Here is a 26662-nt window from a genome sequence, read left to right as displayed (position 1 = left end):
GTCAAGGCCAGGTCTCCAGCTGAGGGCATGCTAGAGGCAACTGATGGATGTATCTCTAGCCTCTAGCTTGTAGATGTTGTTCTCCCTCCTTTCCCCTCTCTCTAAAAACAAACAAAAAAAATTTTTTTAAAGTTTTTGGCTGGTGTAGCTCAGTGAATTGGTGTCATCCTGCAAACCAAACGGTCACAAGTTTGATTCTTGGTTGGGGCCTATGCCTGGGTTGCATGCCAGGTCCCTGGTTGAGGGCGTGGAAGAGGCAAACAGTCAATGTTTCTCGAGCACCTTGATGTTTCTCTCCCTCCCTCCCCCTTTTTCTAAAAAGTAAAAAATAAATAAAAATAAATTGATAAAAATTTAAAATGCACATGCCCTTTGCTCCAGCTATCTCACTTCTAACAAATCTTTCAGATAGACTTGCCTATGTCCATGAAGGATCTTTATTTTCTTCACTGCTGTATCTCTAGCACTTTGAATAGGGCCTGGTATCTAGTAAACATTCAATAAATATTTGCTGAGTGATTAACTCTCCCTCGAGGTGTTGCTGGGGCCAAGTTTGATGAGTCTTGGCAAGGGCAATGAGAAAGTAACTGTTTGGACAGTGAGGGAAGAGCAGTGCTGGCCAGAGAGAGGATCCACGAGCCAATCACTGAGGTTTTTCAGTTTTATCAGCAGTCCTATTCCAGGGCTCTGCCCCCATCCCTCAAACCCTGGCCTCCCTAGAAAAGACTCTCATTATGCCATCATGCCCCCCCAGAGACTCCTGTGCCCTGAATCTATCAACATGGCCCCATCTTCTCATTTTTCTCTTCTCTAAACTCTTTTGCTTTTCCCATTTAAATCTTCTAAAATGGGCTGGAGGACAAATTCATGTCACTAGACACAAAAGGACATAGGTACCATTTCTCTGCCCAGGCTTTGGGCATTCTATCTTCATTTCAGCAGCCTCAGACTGCCTAATGACTGTCTCCTAGATTTTAATCCATTGTAGCCAATATGCAGTGAGCACCTACTACATGAAAAGCATGGGTGCTAGCACGTACTCCTCACAGCAACATCATCGTACAGATGAGCAACTGTCCCTCTGCCACCAGATCCCTTGTCCGGTCCACTGACAACTGCTGCAGGTGACAAGGGGAAGAAAATCATATCCAGTGGGACTCCCCATCTGACGGTGAGCTCCTCAAGACCCAGGAGTGTGTGCCTTGCTCCTTTCAGCATCCCCCTAGCATGGGGCTGAGCACACGGTAGACCCTCACTGTATGTATAACTGGATAGACATTGGACTGAACACGTTAACTCAAAGAAATAAATTATAGGGGAAGCATCGGGGGAGCAGGGTCCACCTGAGCGTACAGTTCTAAACCCATCTCTCTCCCTGTGACAATTAGAGACAGGGGTTTACAGCCAAGACCCACCGTGGTCCACCCTGAGGAGAACCATGAGGTTCTCTCTCACCTTTGCCCCACATTGACCATCCTCCAAATGGTGCCTGGGGCCCATGTGCCCTCGGGAGGTGCCCCAGGGAGGTTCAGCCAGAGATAGCATCTGTGGTCAACAGGACTGCAGGAGTCCCTAGTCCAATTCTCTTACTTCACAAACAAACAAACAAAAACAAACAACAAATGCAGGCCCAAATGCATGACCTTAAGGTAGATGACAGGGCAAATTGATTCAACCATCAGTTTGAGAATTATCTAGTAAAATTGAAGAGTAACACACACTAAGACCCTCCACTCCTCGGTAGGTACCCTGGGGAATCTCCTATACACATGTGCCCAGAGACACATGTGAGAATGTCCAAAAACTGGATGGAGCCCAGATGCCCCTCAGCAGTTGAATAGGTTTGTGGGTTGTAGTATATTGACACAATGAAAAAAATAACCCCCTTGGGAGATTAAATAACTTGGAGCTACACATAAAACATAAATTAATCTCAGCCCTTGCTGGTGTGGCTCTGTGGATTGAGTGCCAGTCTACAAACCAAAGGGATGCCGGTTCGATTCCCACTCAGGGCTCCTGCTTGGGTTGTGGGCCGGGTCCCCAGTTGGGGGCACGAGAGGCAACCACACATCAAGGTTTCTGTGCCTTTCTCTCTCCCTTCCCCTCTCTCTAAAAATAAAAGCACTCTTCTTCTCATTAAACCTTTTCTGTGGAGATAATTGTAAATTCATATGCAGTTGTAAGAAATAATACAAAGACATCCATGCACCCCTTCACCCAGTTCCCCCAATGGTAACACTTTGAAGAACTTTAGTACAAAAACTCAAGCAGGAAATTGACACACAATCCGCTGAGTTTATTCAGAGTTCCCCCTTTCCCCATGTACTCATTTGTGTATGTGTGTGTAGGTAAGGGTATCATTTTACTATTTCAACTTCAACAATGATTTATTTAGCTGCTACTATGTGCCAATGTTGGATTCTGGAGACACAGGGTTAACACAAGATTCCTGCCTTTCCATAGTCTGGCAGCTAACACCTTCCAATACAAGTCTAAATGTCTGGGTTTGGCTCCTTCTCTGCCATTTGCTAGTTCAGTGATCTTGGGCATGTTAACCAACTTCCTTATCAGTTTCCTCACCTATAAAATCGAATAATAGCCATACCTCACCCATAGGCTTGGACTGTGCACACTCCTGGTATCTTAAAACAGCACTTGACCCCCTTAGGGTGGGGCGGAGCAATTTATACTAAGGTTGTGTGTGATAATGTTAGTTATTTACTGACCACCTTCCATAAGCAACTGAGACTTCACTTCTGCAAGCAGCCTTAGTACGGGTTACAAGCTTATTGATGTTGGAAGTTGACATTTAAAAAGTAATGCAGTAAAGGCAAGGGTGGTGTGGGGCTGGAGTGGAGGGAAGAGGGAAGCGCGTCAGGAAAAGCCTTGATCCAGTCCTACCAATACCGGAGGTTCAATACACAAATGTGTTCAACTGAGAGTTGGGCCCAACGTTATTTTCCATCTTGTCTTATGCAGACCGTCACATATACAAGGTTTTAGCATCTTCCCGTTCATTTGGCAGGAGGAAAATTAAAGACTTAGAGTCCTTCCCTGCCAGTCGCAGGGTTACGAAGGGAATGAAGACTGCGCAGATTATCCGACTCCGAGCCCAGTGCTCTCCTCCCACCCCTGGCCCAGGCGGTGAACATATCCTCGCCACGCGTGCCTTACCCCTACTCGGAATTATGCCCGGCTGTAAATTTTGGACACGACTCAATTACAGAGAGAACCGGTGGAGCGTGCAACAGTGGACACCCATCCCACGCGCTACGGTCACACCTCCACCCAGTGCGCAGCTGCAAAGACGAACCGCAGGCTGGCCAATGGCGGCGGCCATGCCCGGACTTGGGCGGGGCAAAAGCAAGGAACCGGAAGTAGCTCTATGCATCCCGGTTGCTAAGAGACAGGGTTTCCACAAGCCAGACCGAGGTTCACCCGCAGCTTTTCCTCCCTTTCCGTCTCCAAATCTCGTCATCATGTCGGAGATAGAGGACCCAGAAACGAACGGCTTGCGAAGCACTTTTGCCTCTTACATGGCGGAGGGCGAGCGACTTTATCTCTGCGGGGAGTTCTCTAAAGCTGCCCGTAGTTTCAGCAACGTGAGTCATGCTCTGAACCTATCAATCATCCATCACCACTTTGGATTCCTGATAATGAGGTCCTGATGATGCCCGGATGACCCTGTTAAGTCTGTTCACTTGTTCCTGATTATGAGGAATAAGCCCCTGCAGAGCCATTTCCTACCAATTCCCACTGCATTCCGCCTGATTCTTAGTAACCATTCTGTGCCTTTCAGCATGATCTCTTCTTTTTCACTCAAGTATTTTGTGATTGACTGGCCTCCCACAGAGCAGACCCAGTTTCCTATCACTGGCCAGGAGACTGGCTGGGAGACTTCTTGCAGAAGTGAAGTCTCAGTTGCTTATAGAAGGTGGTCAGTAAATAACTAACATTATCACACACAACCTTAGTATAAATTGCTCCACCCCACCCTAAGTGCTGTTTTAGGATACCAGGCGTCTTGCTGAGCGCAGTAGAAGCCTATGGGGGAGACACTGTTATTACACACTTTTATACACAAGGAAACTGATAAGGAAGTTGGGTAACATGCCCAAGATCACTGAACTAGCAAGTGGCAGAGAAGGAGCCAACCTCAGGCACTCGGACTCCCGTTCTGAGTTGCTAACCACCAGAGGACACTCCCTCACAAGTAAGTTTTTAGATGTTCCTACGACCACTTCTTTTACAACAAATAGCCGCTTCTTATTCCAAAGGGAGTAGTGGCAGAACTGCTCTCATAAACCTGTCCGGACACTCGTCCTAAAGTCAGGCTTCTCATCTGCTACCCAGAGTCTTTTATCCTGTCCATCACCGACCACACCCTGAAACCAGAAATGGTTGACCAGATGGGCCTACTAGCTGAGTTCAGGAGCCCTGCCCCCAGCCATTTTCCTCTTTGGGGGAACATATTTTGTCCTGGAGAACCTCAGAGAAAAGAACACCCTGGGAGAAGGTAGCTTTGGGTGAACAGTGGCTTTTCCCCCATGAAATACAATAGCTACTTCCTCTTCCTACTGGAAAAGTAGGAAGGTGTTAGAAAGAAGTAGACACAGTCTGATGCTTTCAGGAAGGACATCGGTAAAGATCTTTTAAACAGAAGAAGAGAGGACACGGTGAGTCTGCTCCCACTTTAGGGCCCAAACTACAGTTCCATTTTTGCTGGCATTCTCATCTTTTCTATTTTTATTTTCTTAAAGATTGTATTTATTTTTAGAGAAATGGGAAGGGAGGGAGAAAGAGAGAGAGAGAGAGAAACATTGATGTGCAAGAGAAACATCAACCGGCTGCCTGTCACATGCCCCCAGCCCGGGGACCCCAGCCCATAACCCAGACACGTGCCCTGACATGGGCACGTGTGCCTCTTGGTTTGTAGGGTGGCGCTCCACCCACTGAGCCATACAGGTTAGGGGCCCATTTTCACCTTCATCACCTGAAATAGTGATTCATTCTCAATAAGCTATGTAACGAAAGAGGACTAGTAGAATAGATAACTCAAGTTGCAGATTGTCTTAAAATCTATTTTGTTAGCTTTCAGAATGCTTAGCCTTTGGAATGGATTTTGAGTGTGTTGTGCATCCCTTTCAGCTTTGTGGTTGAATTTGGTATGCATCAAACGTCCTAAGATTCTATTGTCTGAGTGGAGTGGAGGAATTGTCGACACCCAGGAAAATTCAATATTATCCTCAGAATAGTATGTTCTCACATCTCAGCCAGTGGCTTATGATTTGACCTTGTTTAAGACGAGCCACTTCCAGATAATGGAGGTGACTGAGCAAAGATGGATAACATGCTGCTTTTCGTCTGATAAGACCCAAAGACCTGTTTGCTGCCTGCCCGAGGAGTCCCCTTGACGCTCTGCTAGAAGGGTTTGGGCTGCTACTTCCAGTCAAGCATTTATTTTGCCCTGCCTGGTACTTGTCAGCCTGATTGGTTCCCTTCTCAGGCTCTTTACCTTCAGAATGGAGACAAGAACTGCCTGGTTGCCCGCTCCAAGTGCTTCCTGAAGATGGGAGAATTGGAGAAGTCCCTGAAGGACGCCGAGGCTTCGCTCCAGGGGGACCCGACTTTCTGCAAGGTGACCGTCAGGGTGGAGAGCTCCATCTTGCTTTAACACTGCCCTTGTCTGCAGTGCTCTCTGATGAGTAGAGGTGGAAGAACCAGCTAGACTGACTAGAGTTTGATGCCGTTTTCTCTGTCTTGTTAGGTCTCTCGCCTTGCTTTCTGCCCCTGTATCCCAACCTTGACCCTCCACTTAAGACCCTTCTGTTCCAGCACACCTGAGTCCTCTAACGCCTTGTCTGCCCACCTTGATTTTGACTTCCTCTCGTTTCAGGGGATTTTACAAAAGGCTGAGACCCTGTACACCATGGGAGACTTTGAGTTTGCCTTGGTATTCTATCATCGGGGCTACAAGCTGTGGCCTGATCGGGAATTCAAAGTTGGAATTCAGAAAGCCCAGGAAGCCATCAACAACTCAGTGGGCAGTGAGTAGCCATGGGGCCTTTCCCTTACCCAGGAAGTCTCTCTGAATTCTTAGGGCAGGAGGAAGGCCTGAGGTGTCTTGGGTGGTGGCCACTAAGGCCTATAGGGAATCGCATGCTTGGACTTGACTGCTGTGGATTTCATTGAGGATTAGGAACTACTCACTGGAAGGGCCAATCCCCTGCCCACAGTACTGAGCGCTGCAGAGTCTGGTTACCCTCAAAGCCAGACAAGAAGGGCTTTTGCGCTCACCCCACTCAGATGAGTATGCCCGTTTTGGCCTGGTGTCGCAGGGTAGATGGAGTCCTGAGCCTAGTCTTTCCTAGTCTTTGGCTTCCTCTCTCACACAAGAGCTGGCCTTGGGTCAGGGGGGAGGAGAAAGGAGGGAGAGCTTGCTAGTGTGGATTCAGAGTGTGGAAATGGCATGAGATGGAGATCTCCCTTTGTTTGGAAATCTGGCTGCCGTGGCCTTGAGCTAGCAAGGGCTGCCTAGCTCCTACAATAGTGTTACATGAAACCTTTACCATTTGCCTGCCAGGCTGGCTCAGATCTAGCTTTGCAACAATATCTACCATCCCCCTGCCTGAAGCAGCCATTTCCACCTAAAAATATGTGAGAGATCACTCCGGAGGCCTGGCTGACCTGAGCCCCAGCTTCTGTTCTTACAGGTCCTTCTTCCATTAAGCTGGAGAACAAAGGAGACCTCTCCTTCTTGAGCAAGCAGGCCGAGGTAAGGGCCCTGGTCTGACACTGCACCCCCCAAGAGGAGAGGCCACAGGTGCCTGAGGCACACAGGTCTGAGTGCCCTGTCGCCTGGGAGCAGCTAGCTCCTACCCATCGCAGGCAGCATGGGACTCCACCCCAGCTCTAGAGGGGCCCTGGGAGTCCAGCTGTGCCTAGGCTCGAGGTCCCGGAGGAAGAGTATGGGACCACAGACCCTAGTCCCTGGCTCCCTGCGCTCTGTGCTGAGGCTCTGCTGCTGTTGCTCTGTCTTCCCAGAGTATGAAAGCCCTGCAGAAGCCGCATCTGGTGAGACACCTCCTACACCCCCCAGCGAGAGAGTCCAAGCGGAAGGGCTCCCTCAAGAGCAAGAAGACTGTCCGCCAGCTCCTGGGCGAGCTCTACGTGGACAAGGAGTATCTGGAAAAGCTCCTGCTGGATGAAGGTTTCAGACACTTTGTCTGCAGCAGGAAACCAGGCAAAGCGGGTGTGGGGTGGATGCGTCACGCACGAGGCAGAGCCTGTCCTCTGAGAGCAGCCAACATGTCCCTGTGGACAGGCTCTACTCCCATTTCACAGATGAGGAAACTGAGGTGCAGAAAGGTTAAGTCACCTAAGGTCCCATATAGGTAAGCAGTGACGCAGCTTTCGGATTTGAGTCCAGGAAGTTCCATTTCAGAACCAGTGCTCTTGAGTGCTGCAGTAAGCTGGGAGGGAACTCCAAAGCTCTGGGTTCCTCTCCCACTTGTCTCTGAAGGGGGTGTCCCCTGGGCCTTCAGTAAGGACAGAGGGCAAAGTAATCCAGCTGGGAGGCCCTAGAGGGGAATCGTAGGACACTGAAACTAGACAGTCCCACAGCTTATCTGGGATAGCCCTTCCTTTTATTCACAAGGAAAGAGAGACCCTGACTGGGGAGTAACCTGTTCAAGGAGTAACTTGACAAGTAAGTTACTTGGTGGAGTTGGTACCAGAGCCCAGGCACCCTAACCTCTGGTCCCACGCTCTGCCACGCTGTGCTGGCAGTGCCAGGAAGTGGGATCGAGCCTCAAAATGAACGCTTTAGATAAACATGCACAATGGGACTATTGCCATTAGCTCTTCAGCCTGAGCAGGGCTCACCCTTGAATCAAATGGCTTTTCTCCAGAGCTGACGTCCAAGGTCTCTGCAGGCTTCCCTGCAGGTCTGTGTCACAGGGCAGCTTTGCCACTGACATGCCTCCGTAACAGACCTGCCTGCGTGCTTACTTTCCCCTGGTGGGGGGTAGGGTGGCCTGAACATGAGCTCCACCGGCCTTGCAGCTCTGCTACCAGCTCCCACCTCTGCTCGGGTGGCAGGCAGGACCTGGGCACAGTCCTCCAGCTCCCAGGTCACACCTAACTGGCCCAGCTAACATCTGGGAAACCGCTGGGTGCTGGCTACCTGGGCCGGGTCATGCGTTTAGGCTTTGTCTTCTTTAAGGACAAGCCTGAAATGCGGGAGCCCTGAAAGGCTGGGGCCTCTCCACCAGCTACCCCTGCTTTAGCTCTTCATACCTTGCCATAAGGGGCCTATGCACTAAGCTGCGTACCGTGAGAATGCCTGGAGGCAGGGCTCTGGCCTCGTCTGGGCCCAGACAGACCCACACTGGCACCCATGTGCTGTTGCTTTACTCACCGTTTCTGCACCTCCAGGCAGAGGTCCCCACGGCAGGCAGGGAGCCAAGAGGAGGCAAGGCCCTTAGATGCCTGTTCTGGTGGTTTCCTCCTCACACCCGTTCCCACAGACCTGATCAAAGGCACCGTCAAGCTCGGCCTGACTGTGGAGGACCTCATCATGACTGGCATCAACTACCTGGACTCTCGCAGTGACTTCTGGAGGCAGCAGAAGCCCATCTATGCCAGGGAGCGTGACCGCAGGCTGATGCAAGAGAAATGGCTGCGGAACCACAAACGCAGCCCATCACAGACAGCCCATTACATCCTCAAGAGCCTGGAGGACATTGACATGTGTGAGTGGTGGTGTCCTCAGAGGGGCGGGGCCTTTGCCAGGTGAGAAGTAAACAACAGCGTGGCCAGCCACCGGCTGCCCTGGGCTGTGGATGGGGGCGGGCGGGGAGGTGGGCACTCCCCTCAGACAGGAAGAGGCTGCTCCTGCCTGAACTTCGCTTCCCCCCACCCAGTGTTGACCAGCGGCAGTGCTGAAGGCAGCCTTCAGAAAGCTGAGAAAGTGCTGAAGAAGGTGCTGGAGTGGAACAAAGACGAGGTGCCCAGCAAGGACGAGCTGGTTGGAAACTTGCACAGCTGCATAGGGAATGCCCAGATGGAGTTGGGGCACATGGTGGCAGCCCTGCAGAGCCACAGAAAGGACCTGGAGATCGCCAAGGAACAGTGAGTGCCCCTGGAGGCCAGAAGGGCCAGGCCCAGGGGCCGGCAGCAGAGGGGGGCAGGGCTGTGTATCTCAGCCTTTTGCCAGGGCTGCAGGGGGCTGAACTCCGATTTTCTGCCCTGCTTGCCTGAGGTCAAAGCTACAGAGGGAGGAGCCACCTTCTGGGGACTAGGGGCGCGGAGGGTAAGGGGTGGAATGAGACTGTCGGCCATTTAGCCACAAGGACGAGGGTAAACTGTAAAAAGCTCCCAATGGTCTGGCTCTTGGGGAGACCCATGCCAACAAACCTTCCTCCACCCTGGGCGTGCCAGGTGCTGCTGCTAGCATGGGGAACACGACAGTGACCAGACACAAGGTCTGTGTCCCTGCAGATGTGAAAGAAAAAGTGGGGTAGCGAATAAATCGCCTCTGTGACAAGTGTCATGAGGGAAAAGCACAGGACCCAGTTCTACAAGCGGCATGTCCTGGGAGCACTTGATTGGGCTTTGGGGAACACACTTGGCCTGTGAGAAGTCACTGGGGCAGGCAGGCAGGAGGCAGCTTGAGGCTGGAGGGCACAGGGCATTGCCAGGGGAAGAGTAGCCAAGAGGAGGCTGGACCAAGTGGGTAGGGGTCAGATACAGTCAGGGCCGCGCCCTCCCAGTGACGAAGTGCCGTGGCTCCAGAGTCTGGCTGACGGAGCTATGGAACTGTGTCTCCGGGGAAAGGCACTTAGCCTCTCCCATCCTCAGTGTCCCTTCTGTCAGGTGGCTATAACAGCAGCCCCACCTGCCCGGGGGGGGGGGGGGGAACAGCACGCAGAGCACACAGAAAGACCTCAGGACTTTGCCGTGTGTCCAGAGTAAGAGTAACATCAACGCTCCCGGGAACGAGCTCTTCCCAGACCCGATGGCCCGCTCTCAGAGGTACCGTGGCTTCCTGGGCATGAGGTTTGAGCCTTTGGAGTCATTTGTGACTTTCTCCTACCTGGTCCCTGCTGGCCCCGCAGTTCTGAGTCTCTTTCAGCCTCCTGTCATCCTGTGTCTATGCGCAGGTCGGCCCTTGCCCATCCCCGTCTCCAGCTGCTCCCACATACACGTCACCTCTAGAGACACGCTGCTTGTCATCTGCCAGCCCTCCTTCCCTTGCTGACAAACAGGCCCTGGCCCCTCCTTGCCTGCAGGTTAACCAAACGCCTTTGCCTGATGCTCAAGGCTCTCTCTGGACCTACTCCTTCGAGGCTCCCTGGTGTCAGTCCTGCGTTTGGGTTAAACTGGGTTTCCTGACCATCCCTGCCACCTGCCCTCTCCTCCTTTATCAGAGCCCTGCGTGCCGCCCTTCCCAGTTCATTTCTCACCTGCCTATGCTGCGCCGAGCAGGTTTCACATGTTGGCCATTTCAGAAGCATAAAAAATAAAAAAGCCAACCAGCTTTGGAGACAGACTTGACTTTGACGGCTGGCTCTGGCCCTCAGAGGCTGTGTGGATTTGATTAAGTTGCTCGCCTCTGTTTCCTCATCTCTAGTGAAGGCGTAATAATGCCAGTTCGGCCCTGGCTGGTGTAGTTCAGTGGATTGAGCACGGGCCTTCGAACCAGAGGATCGAGGTTTGATTCCCAGTCAGGGCACATGCCTGGGTTGCAGGCCAGTTCCCAGCAGGGGACCCACGAGAGGCAACCATACATTGATATTTTCTCCTTCTCTCCTTCCCTTCCCCTCTAAAGATAAATAAATAAAATCTTTAAAAATAATAAGAATGCTGGTTCGAAGAGGTTATGCAAATTAAATAAGATATGTATATACAGTAATTTGGATCCAACTGTATGCCATGCCCTAAAGAAATACAAATCTTTACTTCTGACCAGACTCTCTCCCAAGCCCAGACCTGCACATCCGGTTGATTCCAAGGCGTCTCCACTCGGGCGCTCCACAGAAACCCCAATTTAACATGTCCACAGAGGAATCCCTTACATTCCCCCAAACCTCTTGCTCCAGGGTTCCCTATCCGTGAGGATGTCACTGTGGCCACTTGGCTTCCCAGAAGGAGCCCAGGCTGCTGCCCAGACACCTCCCTCCCCTCCCGTCACTGCCCCTGCTCAGCCCCTCAGGTCCTGCCCACCTGCCTCTTCCCCTGCGCTTTCCCTCCCACAGCTCAATCCAGACCCTCCTTTGCTTCTTACACGTTTCCCCTGACCTGGATTTCCTGCTGCCCAGCTGGCCCTTCGTGCAAACAAATGCAAAGTCAGACAAAGTTCAAGCGCTCAGTTCTGCTGCCCTCCCTCACCTGGCTTGTCCTGGTCTCTCCTGACCCAGCTCTCTCCGGGCCCCTGAACAACTGTGCCCCAGCCAACACCTTGTGGCTCTGCTCCTGCTAGTCCCTAAACGGGACCTCCTTTTCTGCCACCCCTTCTTCATCAACTCTTTCCTACCCATTCTTCAAAATGTAAATAAGTATCTTCCTTCTGGAAAGCCTGCCCTGCACCCCAGGGGTGATTTAGCAATCCCTCCTCAGTGCTCTCTGCCCACACTCACGCGGGTCCTGGCTGCCCTATTAGACTCTGAACTCTGGATGGGACTGTCTCCTATTTCCTCCCTCCCTGGCACCTGCCACAACTGGGCACGCAGTAAATGCATGCTCAGGGGCTGAACAAACAGAGGTGTTCCTCAGAGCTACTTCCTTCATAAGATCCGCAAACTGGTCTCCGGTCTTACTTGTGAGTTCAGTGTGCTCCGGCTTCTGCCTCACGCTAATCAGCCACACCCCACCCTCAATGCGCCACCCCGCCCCAGAGCCTGGCATTCTTCCAAGTGCAGCTCAAATCCCAACTTGTCTCAGTAGTTTCTTCCATGCCCGCAGCCCTCGCTTCTTTCCTGGAATACTCTGTGGATGATTTGCTTGTGTGCTTTCTCATTATTATTACATACGACATATTATTGTTATGGATAAATTACCATCTTACAACTCATTCATCACACCGTATCAGAGCTGCCACTTTGCGAGGGGAGATGATATCAGAGGTGGTGTGGCGCTCCCACGCCACCTGCTGCTCGCAGGTGCAAAGTATCGTCAAGGGTCCAAGGAGAGAGGCAGGTGGGAGCCCTGCCCGGAGTCAAGGAGGCCACAGAGAGGTCAGGGGTGTCAGCAAGGGACAACAAGGAGGGAGGAGAGCCCCCTAGGCTGAGGGGGGTGGCAGGGTTGGAGGATTTGGGACCCACGGGTAGCATGCAGGGCTGGGGGCCAGGCCCTGTGCGGAGTGGGAGGATGGGAAGCCGCCCTGGGGAGAGGAGGAAGGACCTTAGCTTGAAGGTACTAAAGGCTGATGAGTCTGCTTTTACATAAGCTGCACAGTGTTGTACCTGGTTCCCAGCCGCGTGGTGCTGGGAGCATAACCGGGCAGTCTTCTTCCTCCCTTTCCCCCAGCTGCCCACCCCCCTCGCTTCACTGAGAACCAGTGACATGTGTCCTTCTGGCCCCTGTCTAATGTATTTACCTACACATGTAAGTACATCTGTGCATACACAGGATCTTTAAACCAAAAGCAGCTCACTTCTGTTTGATGTTCTCTGAATGGCACTTCCTCCCCCTCCCCCCCCTTCTGCTATGGCCGCGCCGCCGGCGCTGCAGGGGCACTCCCCAGATCCATGTGCAGATGAGTGTCTTGATCAGACCTGCATTTGAGAAAGGCAGGGGGCCACAGTGGGAAGGCTGGACAGAGGAGGAGGGTGTCGTGGAAGACAAGGAGCCAGCTGGGCTGCAGGCGCTGGAGGGGCGGGGAGGCACCGGGCAGGGGGCGAGTGAGCGGGAGTGCTGGGGGCGGGGCAGGCAGGGTGTTTCCGGGCGGCCCTCCGGTTTATTTGTTAGGAGGGAGGTCGTCTTGAAAGGAGAGTGTTCCCAAGGTGGCCGTAAACGATGGAGGCAGGGGGTGCGAGTGTCTTTTCCTTCACGGAAGTGTCCTACTCTTTTTCCTGGAGACACATGGATGTCGTAAACATTTAAATAATGTGGGAAAATTAAAAGTTTCCCTCGTACTCATTTCTCTTAGGTAATCACTGTCCATAGTTAGACTTCCATTCCCTCTACTTTAAACAACGCCCACTTTTTACTTATTTGCTTCTTGTTTTTGGTGGTTTCAAACAACACGGTTTTATTCTCTCACGGGTTTGAAGATTAATAATCGCTACTTCTGGGCGGGGCGAAAATCGAGGTATTGGTAGGGCCTCACTCCCTCTAGAGGCTGGAGGGGAGGAGGCCAGGTCCTCGCCTCTTCAGCTCGGGAGCTGCATTCACGGCACTCCGCACTCCTCGGCCTGGGGCCCCTTGCCCCTCCACGGAGCCAGGAGCACAGCAGCATGCTGCAGGCCCACATATTCATTTTTAACCAATATGGTGTGATAGGCATAGAATATACTCCTATAATCTGACTTATTAACATAATATTTCAAGGATGTTTCCTCATCGACAAAAATTGCCGGTGCTAAGGCACGGATGAAGTTCAGATTGTTTCCAATGTTTATTCTTTTCTTTCTTTTTTTTTTTTAAAAGATTTTCCTGGCTGATGTAGCTCAATGGATTGACTGCAGGCCTGAGGAGCAAAGGGTTGCTGGTTTGATTCCCAGTCAGGGCCCATGCCTGGGTTGCAGGCCAGGTCCCTGGGGTGGGGTGGGGCACACAAGAAACAATCACACATTGATGTTTCTGTCCCTCTTTTTCTCTCCTCCTTACCCTCTTTCTAAAAAAAAAAAATAATTAATTTTAGAAGATTTTATTTATCTATTATTAGAGAGGGGATGAGAGGGATAGAAACATCAATGTGTGGTTGCCTATGACACACCCCCCACTGGGGACCTGGCCCACAACCCAGGCTTGTGCCCTGACTGGGAATCGAACTGATGACCCTTTGGTTCACAGGCCTGCACTCAATCCACTGCGCTACACCAGCCAGGGCCAATGTTTATTCCTATAAACAGTGCCTTAATGTCACATTATCCACTCAAGGTAAATTCCTAGGAGAAAAGCTAAATCCAGTGGACACCTTTGCAAAGTGGTGACTAAGGGTCCCCTGGAAAGGTCCCCATAATGTTCATTCTTGGCTTTAGGCCATGAGAGGCCCGGTGTGTGTCATCCCTGACAGTCTGGGCACGTCCCTCCAGCTGGGCCCTGAGGCCAGGGGCCCTGGCCTTGACCTCTTTTCTGTTTGCGCCGGGAAAGACTGATCTCTAGCGAACAGCTCCTCCTGATTCTTCCCCACAGCGACCTTCCCGATGCCAAGTCGAGAGCGCTGGACAACATTGGCAGGGTTTTTGCCCGAGTTGGGAAGTTCCAGCAAGCCATTGACACGTGAGTGACTGAGGACGGCCCCACCAGAGCTTGGGGCCACGACTTCCCACCCTCACACCAGATGCCCAGCCTGGGGCTGGGGTGCCAGGCAAAGAGGCACAAGAAGACCCAAGTCTGGCCCGGCTCTGCTAGGTGACCATGGGGAAGCTGCGTTGCAAACTCTGGGGATGGACAGTTAGATAAAGGAGTAGAGCAGAAGCAGCATTTTCTCAGGGCGACCCAGTGACAGATCGCCTCCAGCATTTGTTAGGTATGGGAATTCCTTGGCCTCCTCCCTGCAAATTTCGATGCCGCTGGTTTGGGTTGGGTTGGAGCGCAGGGATCTGTTTTAACAAGCGTTCCGGGTGACCGTTACCCTGGACCAGTTCAGGAACTGGTGGACCAGTGGAGTCTGGGACTTCTGGCCCTGTTCTGTGGCTCTGGTCACATGAGGATAATGGTAACAGGGTCTGAACTTGGTAGGTGGCCCAACTGCTGGACTTTTGATGTCCAACCCTGGGGCTAGTGACCTCCTGCAGTGGGGTGAGTCTGCCCCGGGGGAACTTCAGGGCAGAAGCTGCAGGCCAGCCTGGGCTGGGCCAGCCCACTCCTTGGGCCCGCTTGCCTGGTACAGACAGAATGTCCTTCAGGCCTTCTCACTTGATTGAAATACACTTGCTCATCTGGGCTAGGCGTCCTTTGGTTTCCTGAATGGCCCCTGGTGTCTATGTGGTGAAAGACAGAGGGGTATGAGAGTTCATGTACATTTTTTAAAAGTTTTTATTTATTTTTAGAGAGAGAGGGGAAGGGAGGGAGAAAGAAAGGGAGAAAAACATCCATGTGTGGTTGCCTCTGGTGCGCCCCCTTCTGGGGACCTGGCCTGCAATCCAGGCATGTGTCCTGATGGGAATCGAAACAGCAACCCTTTGGTTCCTAGACTGGTGCTCACCTATATGTTTCTATAATTAAAAGTTTTATAGTAAATATGTGCTTACTATTAAATATTAATTTGGAAAATACAGAAAAGTAGAAGAAAAATTATTCAGTCCCGCCACCCAAAGATAAGTACTACTTCTAATCCTACTCTTAACTTTTTGGGGTTTGCATTTCATTCTTTTGTCTGTGTTCATTTTTTTTCTTACATATACTTACTATTCTTAAACAGTATTTTTATGTTCTTTCAAATGCCATTTGTAAACATTATTTGCAAATGTTGTATCAAGTTTGATCCCATAGATGTTCCAACATAGTTTTGAAAGTTTTAAAAGATGTTAATGATTGTTAGCACCACCCCTTCTCTAAAAGAACTGGTGGTTGGGGAACAGTTCTTATCAGTAGGCGGCCTTGACTGCCTGCGGCCAGCCGAAAGCTGGGCTACGGCAGGAGACGCTGACCTGGCTCTTCGGTCCCCAGGTGGGAGGAGAAGATTCCGCTGGCAAAGACCACTCTGGAGAAGACCTGGCTGTTCCACGAGATTGGCCGCTGCTACTTGGAGCTGGGCCAGGCCTGGCAGGCCCAGAATTATGGTGAAAAGTCCCAGCAGTGTGCGGAGGAAGAGGGGGACATTGAGTGGCAGCTGAACGCCAGTGTTCTGGTGGCCCAGGCGCAAGGTATGGGCTTGGAGAGGACACCCTACCGATCCCAGCCCTCAGGCCCAGCTGCCACACCTGGGCTGGGAATTCTGTGGGCCAAACTTAACCTCCCAGTGTGCCCTGTCCAGACTACTTCTGATCCTGAGAGTGGGGATCAGCCCCTCCATTCTGACCAGTGTAAGGGCCTATTTAGGGCTCAGCTCAGTTAGGGCTCGGGGCACCCTGAGAGCTGCCCCTGCTCGTAAAGGACACTGTGTGATCAGCAAAACAGCGCCACCTCCTCTTGCCTCAGTGCCCCTTACATTGGCATTCTTGCATCTAATCGCTATGCCAGCCGGCGACGTGGGCATCATTGTCCTCACTCTGTAGATGTGGAAACCAAGGCGCTGAGTGTTTCGGCGAATCGCCCCAGGTCACACAGGGGAACTTTCTGGAGTGATGCAAGTGCCCTGAAACTGGGCTGTGGTGCTCGTGGCGCAACTCTGTAGATGTGCCAGACACCACTGAACTGTGTACCTAGAAATGGTGCACTGTGTGATACAGGAGCTACACCTCAATGGGATCGTTTAAAAAACAGCAAGGGCCCTGGCTGCTGTGGCTCAGTGGATGGAGCGCCGGCCTGTGAACCGAAAGGTTGCCAGTTCGATTCCCAGTCAGCCCACATGCCTGGGTTCAGGCATGGGTTCACCCACCTCAGCTGGGGTGCAGAGGCCACCAATCGATCTTTCTCTCCCTGTTCCTCCCTCCTTTCCCCTTTCTCTAAAAATAAGTAAATAAAAATCTTTTTAAAAAACCAGCAAGGGGCATGGGTAAGGAGAAACAGTTAAAACAAGATGGGCAATATTGGGGTAATGGTTGAAGCTGAGTGATGAGTAACTGGGGTTCATTACACTACTCCTTTTCCTTTCGTGTGTATTTGAAATATTTCCTAATATGAAGTTAAAATAGAAAGGGCTCCAGGTCATAAGCTAACAGGCAATGGAGCAGGGACTAGAGCCCAGTTCTGTTCGACTCCAAAGCTCGGGCTTCGTCCAGCTGTGCTAAGCTGCTCCTCCTGCTCCAGGTGCACAGCTGACCCCCCGTGAGGGAGGGAGCGTGACCAGCGCTGTGGTCAGGGGCATAGCCATTCATTCATCTACCCACACCGCAAATACTTGGTACCTCCCGATAACAATTTCCTGCCCCCTTGTCTGAAAAGGTAACTTCTAAAAAAAGATGTTATATGTTTATTTAAGATTTTATTTATTTTTAGAGAGAGGGGAATGGAGGGAGAGAAACATCAAGGTGTGGTTGCCTCTCATGGGTACCCCTACTGGGGACCTCTCCCACAATCCAGGCATGTGCCCTGACTGGAATCAAACTGGTGACCCTTTGGTTCACAGGCTGGCACTCACTCCACTGAGCCACACCAGCCAGGGTTAAGGATTTTATTTTATTTTGTTTTGTTTTGTTTTGTTTTGTTTTGTTTTTACTGAGAGGAGAAGGGAGGGAGAAAGGGAGAGAAACAACCCACCGGTTGGTTGCCTCTCATATGCACCCCAACCAGGAACAGAACCCACAACCCAGCCATGCGCCCTGACCGGGAATCGAACCAGCGACCTTTTGCTTTGTGGGACAACATCCAACTAACTGAGTCACACTGGTCAGGGTCAACGAGGTAATTTTTAAGGAGAAACTTCAGGGATGAGAAGGCACCAGCTGTTTTAAGAGTGGAGGGAACAGCATTTAGGAAGGTGGGCAGGGGCTGGGCTGACTTCATAAGCCGAAGGAGACTGGTGTTAGCTGGAGCTCCTGGGGGCTAGGGAGGTTTGGAGGAAGGAGGCTGAGGTTTGAAGGGAGGAGGGGCCAGATTCACAGGGCCTCACGGGCCCAGTTACAAATTGTCGCTGCTTCCTAAAAGCATAGGGAAAACCACTGAAAGCTTTAAAACTAAATCACAGACACGGTTACTGTGGCTTTTCCTAGAACTACAAGCTGAAGCGGAGATGGGCCATGCCCCTCGGGGTGGACATCATCCTGTGTCCACTCTGACTTACTGGGCCCTCAGGGGGGAGCTGGGGCCTGCGCCCCCGGTCTCAGTTTCCCTGCTCTGGAGTTGAAAAAAAGCACATACAGCAGCCTGGGGAACCACTGGATTCTAGAGGCAGCACAGCCCCTGGGGTAGAGCTTGGGCTCCGGGCCCTCCTGGCTTGGGGACCTTGGCAAGTGCCGCTCTGGGCCTCAGCTCCGTCCTCTGCCAACAGGGGTAACTGTGGTGCCTGCCTGCGGGGTTGGTGTAAAGAAATAAAGCAGTAGTGAGCGTGTGAGCTCCGAGAATGGGGCCTGGCATGTAGTGAACACAGAGTGGCTATCCATCCCTTCCTCCTGCCCTCTCAGCGGCGCCTCCTGGTGTCTCTAACAGTGGCGAGAAAGCTGCAGGCTTTGGGGAAGCCTGCTTACAGCTCAACCAAAATGAATGTGTAAGCGTGCAGATCTGCGCCTGCACAGAGTGGGAAAGAAGAGGAGAACAGCCCCCAGAGTCAAGATAACTTTAGGTGACAGATTCAGATAAAAACGAAAGAAAAAGTCTTTAATGTTTACTTGAGTAAGCGTTGTGACTCCTCTAGGGACCCGCAGCGTCTGAGTGACACTGACCTCCACTCACAGGGGCCTCAGTGGGTACTTTCCTTTTATGTGGCTGTGTCCGTTTGATCGCATTTCCTGTGACTGTGTGCTCCCCGAGTTGCCTTGAGTTGCTCTTCCAGTGGAAGAGCCTCCGGCAGTTTGACCTGCAGACACCAGGCCCCCTTGCTCTGCGGATCCCGGAGCAGTTCTCAGGAGGGAGTGGGTCTGGGCAGACACATACTCGGTTATCCCAGAAAGCAACAGTGTGTGAAGGAGCTAAGATATGGGGTCCCCGCACCTTGACTGGTGAGGACTTCTCCCGTTCCTTAAGCTCTTTTAAAGGGCAGTCTGGCATTCCTGTCCCGGCTCCAACACTGCCTGGTGGGGCGGTGGGCTCAGAGGAGCCGCCCCCGCTCTGGGTTCAGCGGCTCTGGGTTCAGCGTGCACCCTGGGCGCGGGGCCTCCAAGAGCCTGGGTCCCAGCTGCTGGCCCGTGAGTCAGTCCAACCCTTTCGTGTTTTCTGTGGTCTCCCAGAGTTCTTAAAGAACCTGAGTGGATGTTTTTGAAACGTGGATTTCCTCTCTGGAACAATCTAAATGTGGGGTGAGACTGAGGTGTCCCCCTGGCCTAGAGACACACGATGTGGGCCCAGGCCCCCTTCCCTCACCTGCCCCTCTGAATGCCCCAGCGACCCAGCTTCTGCCCTTAGTGGAGAGGGGGCTCGGGCATCTCCGAGATCCTGCCCAAGACCTGGGGCTGACTCCAGCTGACACCGGGCCGCCCTCCCAGGGTCCCCCCGGCCAGGGGCTCCTAGGGGGCCTGGCACCCGCAGGGTGGCCGCGTCCTGTGGCAGCAATGTCACCACCTACCCGTGCTGTGCCTCCCCTCTGTTCTCCAGTGAAGCTGAGAGACTTCGAGGCGGCCGTGAACAACTTCGAGAAGGCCCTGGAGAGGGCAAAGCTTCTGCACAACAACGAGGCGCAGCAGGCCATCATCAGCGTGAGCCTTTCCCTTCGCTGGGCCTCCGTGGGCGGGGGGGTGGGGTGGGGTGGGGGGTGGGAGGGGTTTAGGGTGGGCGGGCCCTCAGCCCCTCAGCCTTCCCCTGCGCACACCACACGGCAGGCGGGGCTGACCCTTTCAGAGGTCTGCCGTCAGTTCATACAGCAGCACCGTGCACGTATTTTTATTTGAAATGCACAAGAAATAGAAAGCTTTATAAGACGTATTTATCTGTACTCTGGATGCTGGCATTTTCTATTCTGTTTTTAATTTTTTTTTACTTCTCGCTGGTGGAAACCTGAACTGATTTAGGGTTTGCAGTTTCAAAAGTGCTACCTCCCAGGAGACCACACTGTTCAATAAGGCAGTCAGCCGCTGGCCCCCTGTGATTAAAGTTCGGTTTCTCAGTCGCACTGGCCGCGTTGGGAGCGCCCATAGCCGCGCGTGGCTGTGGCGCCACATCGTGCAGATGCGGAGTGGGCCCATCGGCACAGAGATGTCTGCTGGACGGTGCTGGCCTAGGCTGTCGGCTTCGGGGGGCAGAGACCACAGGCATAGCCGCTGCTCCCAGAGCCACTCCAGGCAGATGCACGACCTCAGTAGGCCGCTCAGTAGCAGAATGAGCCCCAGCCAGCTCCCTCCTGCTGCCAGCCAGACTGCTGCCCTGAGCTGTCTGTCCCATGAACTGCAGAGCCACCACCAGCACCTAGCTGGGCCCCAGCAAGCGTCTGCTCGAGTGAATGTGCAGGGTCCCGGGGCCTCTTGCCCTGTGGCTGACAGAAGCCAGAATGGGTAGTGATTCATGGGCAGGACGAGGGGCAGGGCCTCAGGAAACACAGTGCAGGTGCAGGGGCCCTGGGAAGTGACACCCTGAACATGCTGCAGCTGGAGGGGGCCCTCATGCTGGCCTTGAAGGACACGGACTACAGGGTCTGGCCATGCTGAAGGCACGGGAGACTGTGGGTGCTGAGGAATGTGTGGGAGGCAGGAAAGGAGACGCTGGCCTGGACCCAGGGCCTAGGTTGCGATGGCAGAGGAGTTAGGGGCAAAGAACCCCAGAAAGTTGGTGGAGCAGCCTGGACTGGAGGGTCTGGGAATGGCAAAGAAGCCACCTGACCCACTCGGATTTTTAGGGGGAGAGGGCATGGTTCGTGAAGGTCACGGTGAAACCGTGTTTTCCCATTCACGGCGGAGGAGTCGCTCCCAAAGGGGCCCCACCGTGTGGTAGTCTGTACCGTTCTCACCTGGCCCAGGGCAACTGTCACCTCGCTCTCTTTCTCAGAGCGGGGTCGGCTCCCCGGATGTGCACCTTTGCCTTTTAATCCAGTCTCCAGAGGCAGAACGCTGGGGAGGCCTTCACTGGGAAGCGCATGCTCCCCGGTTTCCACACAAGGTCTCTCTCACCGAATCTGTTTCCGCGTGACTACCCTGCAAATACTTGGAGAGATGGTGGCAGTTAAATTCAGCAAATATTTGCTGACCCTTAGTTGGCCTGGAATGTCCAGCCCAAAGGTGACGACCATGGTCCTGGCCTCAGGAAGCTTGGTGTCAGCAGGAAAGTTGTAACGAAAGCCTCTCAGTCATGACCAGGGCCCTAGGGACCAGGGCACTCAGAGCGAGAGAGCCCCAGAAGGCAGGCAGGTGGGGCTTTCCATCAAGGAGGGCTTGAGGTCCCCTGGCGCGCTGGGCAGGGTATCGAAAGGTTGAGAGGCAGAGAGCAGTGCCTTTGGGGCCGAACAGCCCCACGGCCCTCAGTGGCTCCACATGGGACCAGGTCCCTGACCTTTTACCCACCTGGAGGGGCGCCTCCAGCCTGGAGGGGCGCCTCCAGGCAGGAGGGCATACAGGGGGTGCAGACCAACACTGCATAAGGGTGTCCAGGCCTGGTGGTCATTCAGTAGATGGTTCCGAGTGCCCACGGGTGCTCCGCCCAAGCAAGTCATGAGGAAGAAGGCAGAGCCTGCCCTTGAGATGTGCACGGGCTGAGATCCAGGCCCCCAGAGACCCTGCAGTTGCCCTGCAAGCCCCTCTGAAGGCAGGCCAGCCCAGGCCCCCCTGCAGCGTGTGTCTGAGAGCCTTCCATGGCTTGCTGCCCTGCTGCTGGCTTAGGGACTTGCCTCGAGCCTTTGCATTGGCTGGAAGCTTCAGGTTAAAAAGTTGGAGATCAGTGGATACACACCCTTCCCAAATACATGCCTAAGCCCAGGGGAAACAAGGTCTGAGCTCCCTGAAATCAGGTACCTCATACCACGTAGCCTGGGTACTTCCAGGTTCTTCAGGGCCGGAGGCTTTGGAGGAGCCAGGAGCAAATGAGGGCGTGGGTAGTGCAGAGCCCTGGCTCCTGGGGCTGGGACTTGGGTGAAAGGGGAAGTGTAGGGGCCAAATAGGGGTTATGAGAGTTTATTGGTTCCTCTGTCACCCACAGGCTTTGTTTGTTTGTTTGTTTGTTTTTAATCTATGCTTATTTTTACCCACAGGCTTTGGACGATGCCAACAAGGGCATCATCGATGAGCTGAAGAAAACGAACTACAGGGATTTGTTCAGAGAAAAGAAAGAGAAAGGTGAGTTCCTGGAGCCCCTGAGGCCACAGCCCCAGAACTTCCCTCAGTCAGTCCTGGCTGTACCCACCAGTCGCTTCTCCAGTCCCAGGGCTCAGCACTGACCACCTGGTGTTCTGATTTCAGTGCCAGCAGCAGCCCCAGCCTTTCCCTGGGGTGGGAGAGGGAGGTGACCCGGCCCCCTTCGGGCTGCGGTCTGCCCAGAGAGCCGCCTCCTCTATTTCTTCAACTAATTCATCAGGTATCTGCTGAGAGCTTATCAGGTGTCAGGAAGGTGTGAGGTTCGAGGGAGACAGAGGCTCAGCCGCTGCCCCTGAGGAGCCCACCGCCCATTCACTGGGAAAGCCAGGCCAGTAGAAGGTGTCCCCAAATGGGCTCCTGCAGGTGGGTGTTGAGCTGGGAGACCCACTCTGCTGTGAGCACAGGCCAAACACTCAGTCTTCTTTGGGGGGACAGAGAAGGCTCTGAAGGGGAAGAATCAACCTTCTCAGGCTCACAAGATGCCCGAGGCTTTTCCAGGTACGAGCTGGAAGAGGGAAGGCGTTTCTGGCAGGGACTAACAGGAACAAAGACAGAGGCAGAACGACAGCAAGCCACACTCTGGGGCTCTTGCTGTGTGCCAGGCACTGGTGAGGCATCTCCTTCAGTCCTCACCACCCCTGGAGATGGGGACTCTGGGGCAATGGAGGCCTAGCGAAGTGGAGTGCTCTGCCTGGGTCACACAGCGGTCTGACTAGAGCCACACTGTCCCCTGCTGTGTGGTGCTGCTCTCTGGGGCCAGCATGGGTAGAGAAGGGGCAGAGGTAGGGCACAGAGGGGCACGAGGGTGGCTGAGGTGCAGAGATGGATTTGCCGTATCACATTCTTCCTCCCAAGGCCTCAGGGAGCAAAGAGGCCTTCGGTTCCCTGGCTCCAGGCTCTCTGAAGGAAGTGAGAGGAGGGGGCTGGGACCCAGGGACTGGGGACCCCGGGCCCCTCCAAGTCATCAGGGACAGACCCCAGAGGGAATGAGTGATGAGAGAAGTTGCTCTCCATCCAGTGCTCCCAACGTGTCAGACACTCTTCGTGAGACTTAATACACTATGTTCAGACTCATCTGACCCCGAGAGAACACTGTGGAATAAGCATTAGCAGTCGCTTGATTTCACGGACGACACGGAGGCAGAGGGGCTAAAGTCCCCCGTTGGTTTCCGTCTGGGGCAGCCTGGCTCCAGGCCCATGGTTGCACCGTCCTGGCCACAAGACCGCCGCCGCCTGCCTTTCTGCGGGGCCTGAGCCATATCGCAGTTACCCTGCAGCCAAGAGGACACAGCCGCCTCCAGGCGCCAAGGGTGAAGCCCTCCCAGATCCGGGCTTGGTCGTGGGAGTCCTGGGGTGGAGTCTGTGGGCACCTGAGGAGTCTGATGGCCCTTCATGAACCAGCACCTGTCATGTGGTGGCTGGATCCCCTCAGAGAGGGGCTTTTCCTCTGCCCCACGTGACCTGGGAGATGCTGTCAGAAGCCACAAGGGCAACAGATGTGAAGGAACACAGGTGGGAAATGGCAGATGCTCCAAGCATCCTCCCTCACATGCCCTCGCCAATCTCCGCAGACTTTGTGCGGGGGAAGGTGTAAAAGAACTCGTCGGGAGTGCCCTGCGCCCGGTGGCAGCTGCCGGGCACTTCCCTCCCAGAACAGCAGGTGGCAGCATTGCACAGCCTTCACCACCAAATGGCAGCCTTTCTGGCTGTGACCTAGAGCCCTAGTAGGCACCTTAGAGACCAATGGCTTCCAGGAAGAGAATGTGGGGGCGACTCAGGAGGAGACTGGTGGTTTTTCTCTGTAGCTGGTAAAAAGGTGCAAGGATCCCTCTGGTTGTAAGCAACTCTCCAGCTGAACTTGCTGCGAGCAGTCTGCTTATATTTTTACAGGGAAAGTCCCACAGAAATGATGAGGTGTGCTTCCCCGGGACAAGAGAAATGCAGAATGAGGCTGCTGGAGAAGAGGCACCCTCTGTCCTTTCCCAGCATCTACGCTATTTCTTGTAGGGAAAGAGAGTATGCTGTGGGGGCAGGCCGTCCTGGGTTCAAATTCTGACTCTGCACCAATTTGCAGTGGGATCACGGTCTGTGATTTCTCTCTACCGAACTCAGGTCCCTTGATTGCAAACTTACATCAGTGACGGTGCACACTCTCATGACACCATGCCCTACAATGGGATGGTGCCATCCATGCAGCTCGCACAATGCCCGGAACAGGGCTGGTGCTCAGCAATGCACGAGCCCCTTTCTCTCCTTCCAGAAAGGAGTCCTTCTCTTAGAGGCGCAGGCTCGCACAGGCTGGGGTTCACCTGGGCCCAGAGATGGACAGACTTATACCTTTCTCTCCTCCTTCCTCTTTTTTTCCGGTAGAGGCTGCTGCATCGGAGTATGCGTCAGTGATGGCGAAGGAGAAGGAAGGAATGAAAAGAAGGAGAGATGAGCCTGAGAAGGTGATGAAGCAGTGGGACAGAGAGCGAGCTGGCAGTGAGAAAGATACGGAGGATGAGTTGCCTTACGAAGACACTCTGATCGCAGTGAGCGAACAGGAGGAAGACAGGCAGAGAGAAGCAGGCAGAACCAGCTCCTCCAGGAGAAGGGAACCGGGATCCACGGGGACAGATTTGGGAGAGACTGCCAGGGGACTGTCCGGAGAACTGGGTGTAAGATCAGGAGAAGCAGGCGGGAGAGAATCAGACGTGAACAGAAGGGAATCAACAGAAATTTACAAGAGGCCTTCCAATCTGGATCAAAAACTCTCAGAAGACTCAATCAAAAGGGAATTGGGAGGACAAGAAGAGAGTCTTTCAGAAGCCAGCAGAAGAGAGTCCGAAATACAAGGGAAAACAGAATTGGGAGAAATGAAAACAGATAATGATGAAAAAATCGAAAAAGATGAAAATAAAGGTGAATAAAGTGGTTTTTAGTAGGCATTAGAATCAGGAGGCTGGTGTTCACAGGGACCACGGGGATCTTATGAAACTGCTTGCAAATTGAGACTTTTTTTTAATGGGAAAAAAATGTGGCCTGGGTCCTACAGGTTACTTCTGCCTCTTTCTGATACTGGTTTCCCTTTAAATATATATTGTTCACTCTTAGGAACGCTGAGTCTATCATTCTGCCTCCTCACCCCACCCGCTCTCAGAACAGCCTTGGAGAATGAATGACTTAGTGTGACGTGACACTTCCCCAGCAGAACTCTGACTTTGCCCTGACTGGATGAGCAACACAGAGGCCCCCAAGCAAGGCCCAACCTAGAGGGTGACCAAGGTGTGAAGCATGGTACTCTCCCCCAGGCCCTGTCCAAGAACCTTATGGAAGAAAGAGAAGACTTTCAGGAGGGTGAGCAACAGGTGGGCTGTAAGAACCAGGACAGCTTGAAGGGGGAAGGAAAGAGAGAGGCCCGGGAGTAGAGGCGTCTGCCCAGCTGCTGACCACTGGCCCACCTTGCTGAGGACCTGCTTTGTGCAGTGCACTGTGGGAAGCTCTATGGAAGAAAAAATGATGGGACAGCCTTAGCCATCACCCAGTGAGGGAGACCTACCTGTAAACCCTGAGCCCTGACAGCAGAATGAAGTGAATGCTGCCACTAACAGGGGGACTGTCCTCTGGGAGAACAGAGAAAGAAAACAGGTTCTTGCCCAAGAGCAGGAAGTAGCCTGGGAGTAGAAGCCTAGGGCCAGTCCCAGCGTGCTCCCTCTGCCTGCCCAGTCAGCCAGGCTCCCAGGCCTGTTTCCTCTCTCCTCTGTGGAAAGGATGCCCGCAGCAGGGGTTGCTGTGGGCATTTTATGAGTGCTTAGCACGGCACTCAGTACACAGGCCGCTCTCCAAAATCCACCCACGCTTTCAGTGGCTTCCCAGAGGAAGTGGCGGCTGAGCAGCTGCCTCAGAGGATGAATTAGTTTCATTAAGATTATTCATCTGTCCTTTTGTCCACTGCCATCCTGGTTCTGTCCCTACAATTCCCAGAAGGGTTGGGCTGAGGCTGCATTTAGGCTGGGACAGGGCCTGGACTAGGGTGAGGCATGTCAGCTGCACCATTTCAAAGGCACCAGCTCAGTAAGCAAGATAAACAGTATTTCAATGCAATATATATATATATTTTTTAATTGCAAACCATGATGAATAAAATACCAAAATTTTATATAAAGACAGGATCTAACCTTGCACCTGTACGACACTGCTTTCTTTCCTTCCTCCTTATCTCGGGGCGGGACCAGNCTTAGCACGGCACTCAGTACACAGGCCGCTCTCCAAAATCCACCCACGCTTTCAGTGGCTTCCCAGAGGAAGTGGCGGCTGAGCAGCTGCCTCAGAGGATGAATTAGTTTCATTAAGATTATTCATCTGTCCTTTTGTCCACTGCCATCCTGGTTCTGTCCCTACAATTCCCAGAAGGGTTGGGCTGAGGCTGCATTTAGGCTGGGACAGGGCCTGGACTAGGATGAGGCATGTCAGCTGCACCA

General features: G+C 53.1%; 1 protein-coding gene across 2 annotated transcripts; it reads left to right on the top strand.

Moving 5' to 3' along the window:
* Window positions 1–3417: 3417 nt before the first annotated feature.
* Window positions 3418–25298, top strand: ODAD4 (outer dynein arm docking complex subunit 4). 2 transcript variants are annotated; one of them, XM_037033477.1, is made up of 12 exons: window positions 3418–3602; window positions 5507–5638; window positions 5897–6047; window positions 6714–6775; window positions 7045–7210; window positions 8529–8753; window positions 8925–9132; window positions 14359–14445; window positions 15838–16034; window positions 19519–19619; window positions 22097–22181; window positions 24570–25298. In XM_037033477.1, the coding sequence occupies exons 1-12, from the start codon at window positions 3480–3482 to the stop codon at window positions 25109–25111; spliced, it is 2079 nt and encodes a 692-aa protein (XP_036889372.1). In that variant the 5' UTR covers window positions 3418–3479; the 3' UTR covers window positions 25112–25298. The 2 variants fall into 2 exon arrangements, with proteins under 2 accessions (XP_036889372.1, XP_036889371.1); XM_037033476.1 differs by having other exon boundaries at window positions 7045–7243.
* Window positions 25299–26662: the final 1364 nt, after the last annotated feature.

Source organism: Sturnira hondurensis, unplaced genomic scaffold, assembly GCF_014824575.4.
Source record: "Sturnira hondurensis isolate 20B ecotype Veracruz unplaced genomic scaffold, ASM1482457v3 Scaffold0021632, whole genome shotgun sequence".
NCBI classification, from domain to species: Eukaryota; Metazoa; Chordata; class Mammalia; order Chiroptera; family Phyllostomidae; genus Sturnira; species Sturnira hondurensis.
This window is presented reverse-complemented; position numbering and strand designations above follow the sequence as displayed.

Excerpts from the sequence above, each read along its gene's own strand:
- ODAD4 (XM_037033476.1), top strand. The coding sequence starts at position 3,480 with ATGTCGGAGATAGAGGACCCAGAAACGAACGGCTTGCGAAGCACTTTT. Across the intron at positions 9,133-14,358 it reads CTGGAGATCGCCAAGGAACA|CGACCTTCCCGATGCCAAGT; the intron begins GTGAGTGCCCCT and ends TCTTCCCCACAG. Across the intron at positions 14,446-15,837 it reads TTCCAGCAAGCCATTGACAC|GTGGGAGGAGAAGATTCCGC; the intron begins GTGAGTGACTGA and ends TTCGGTCCCCAG.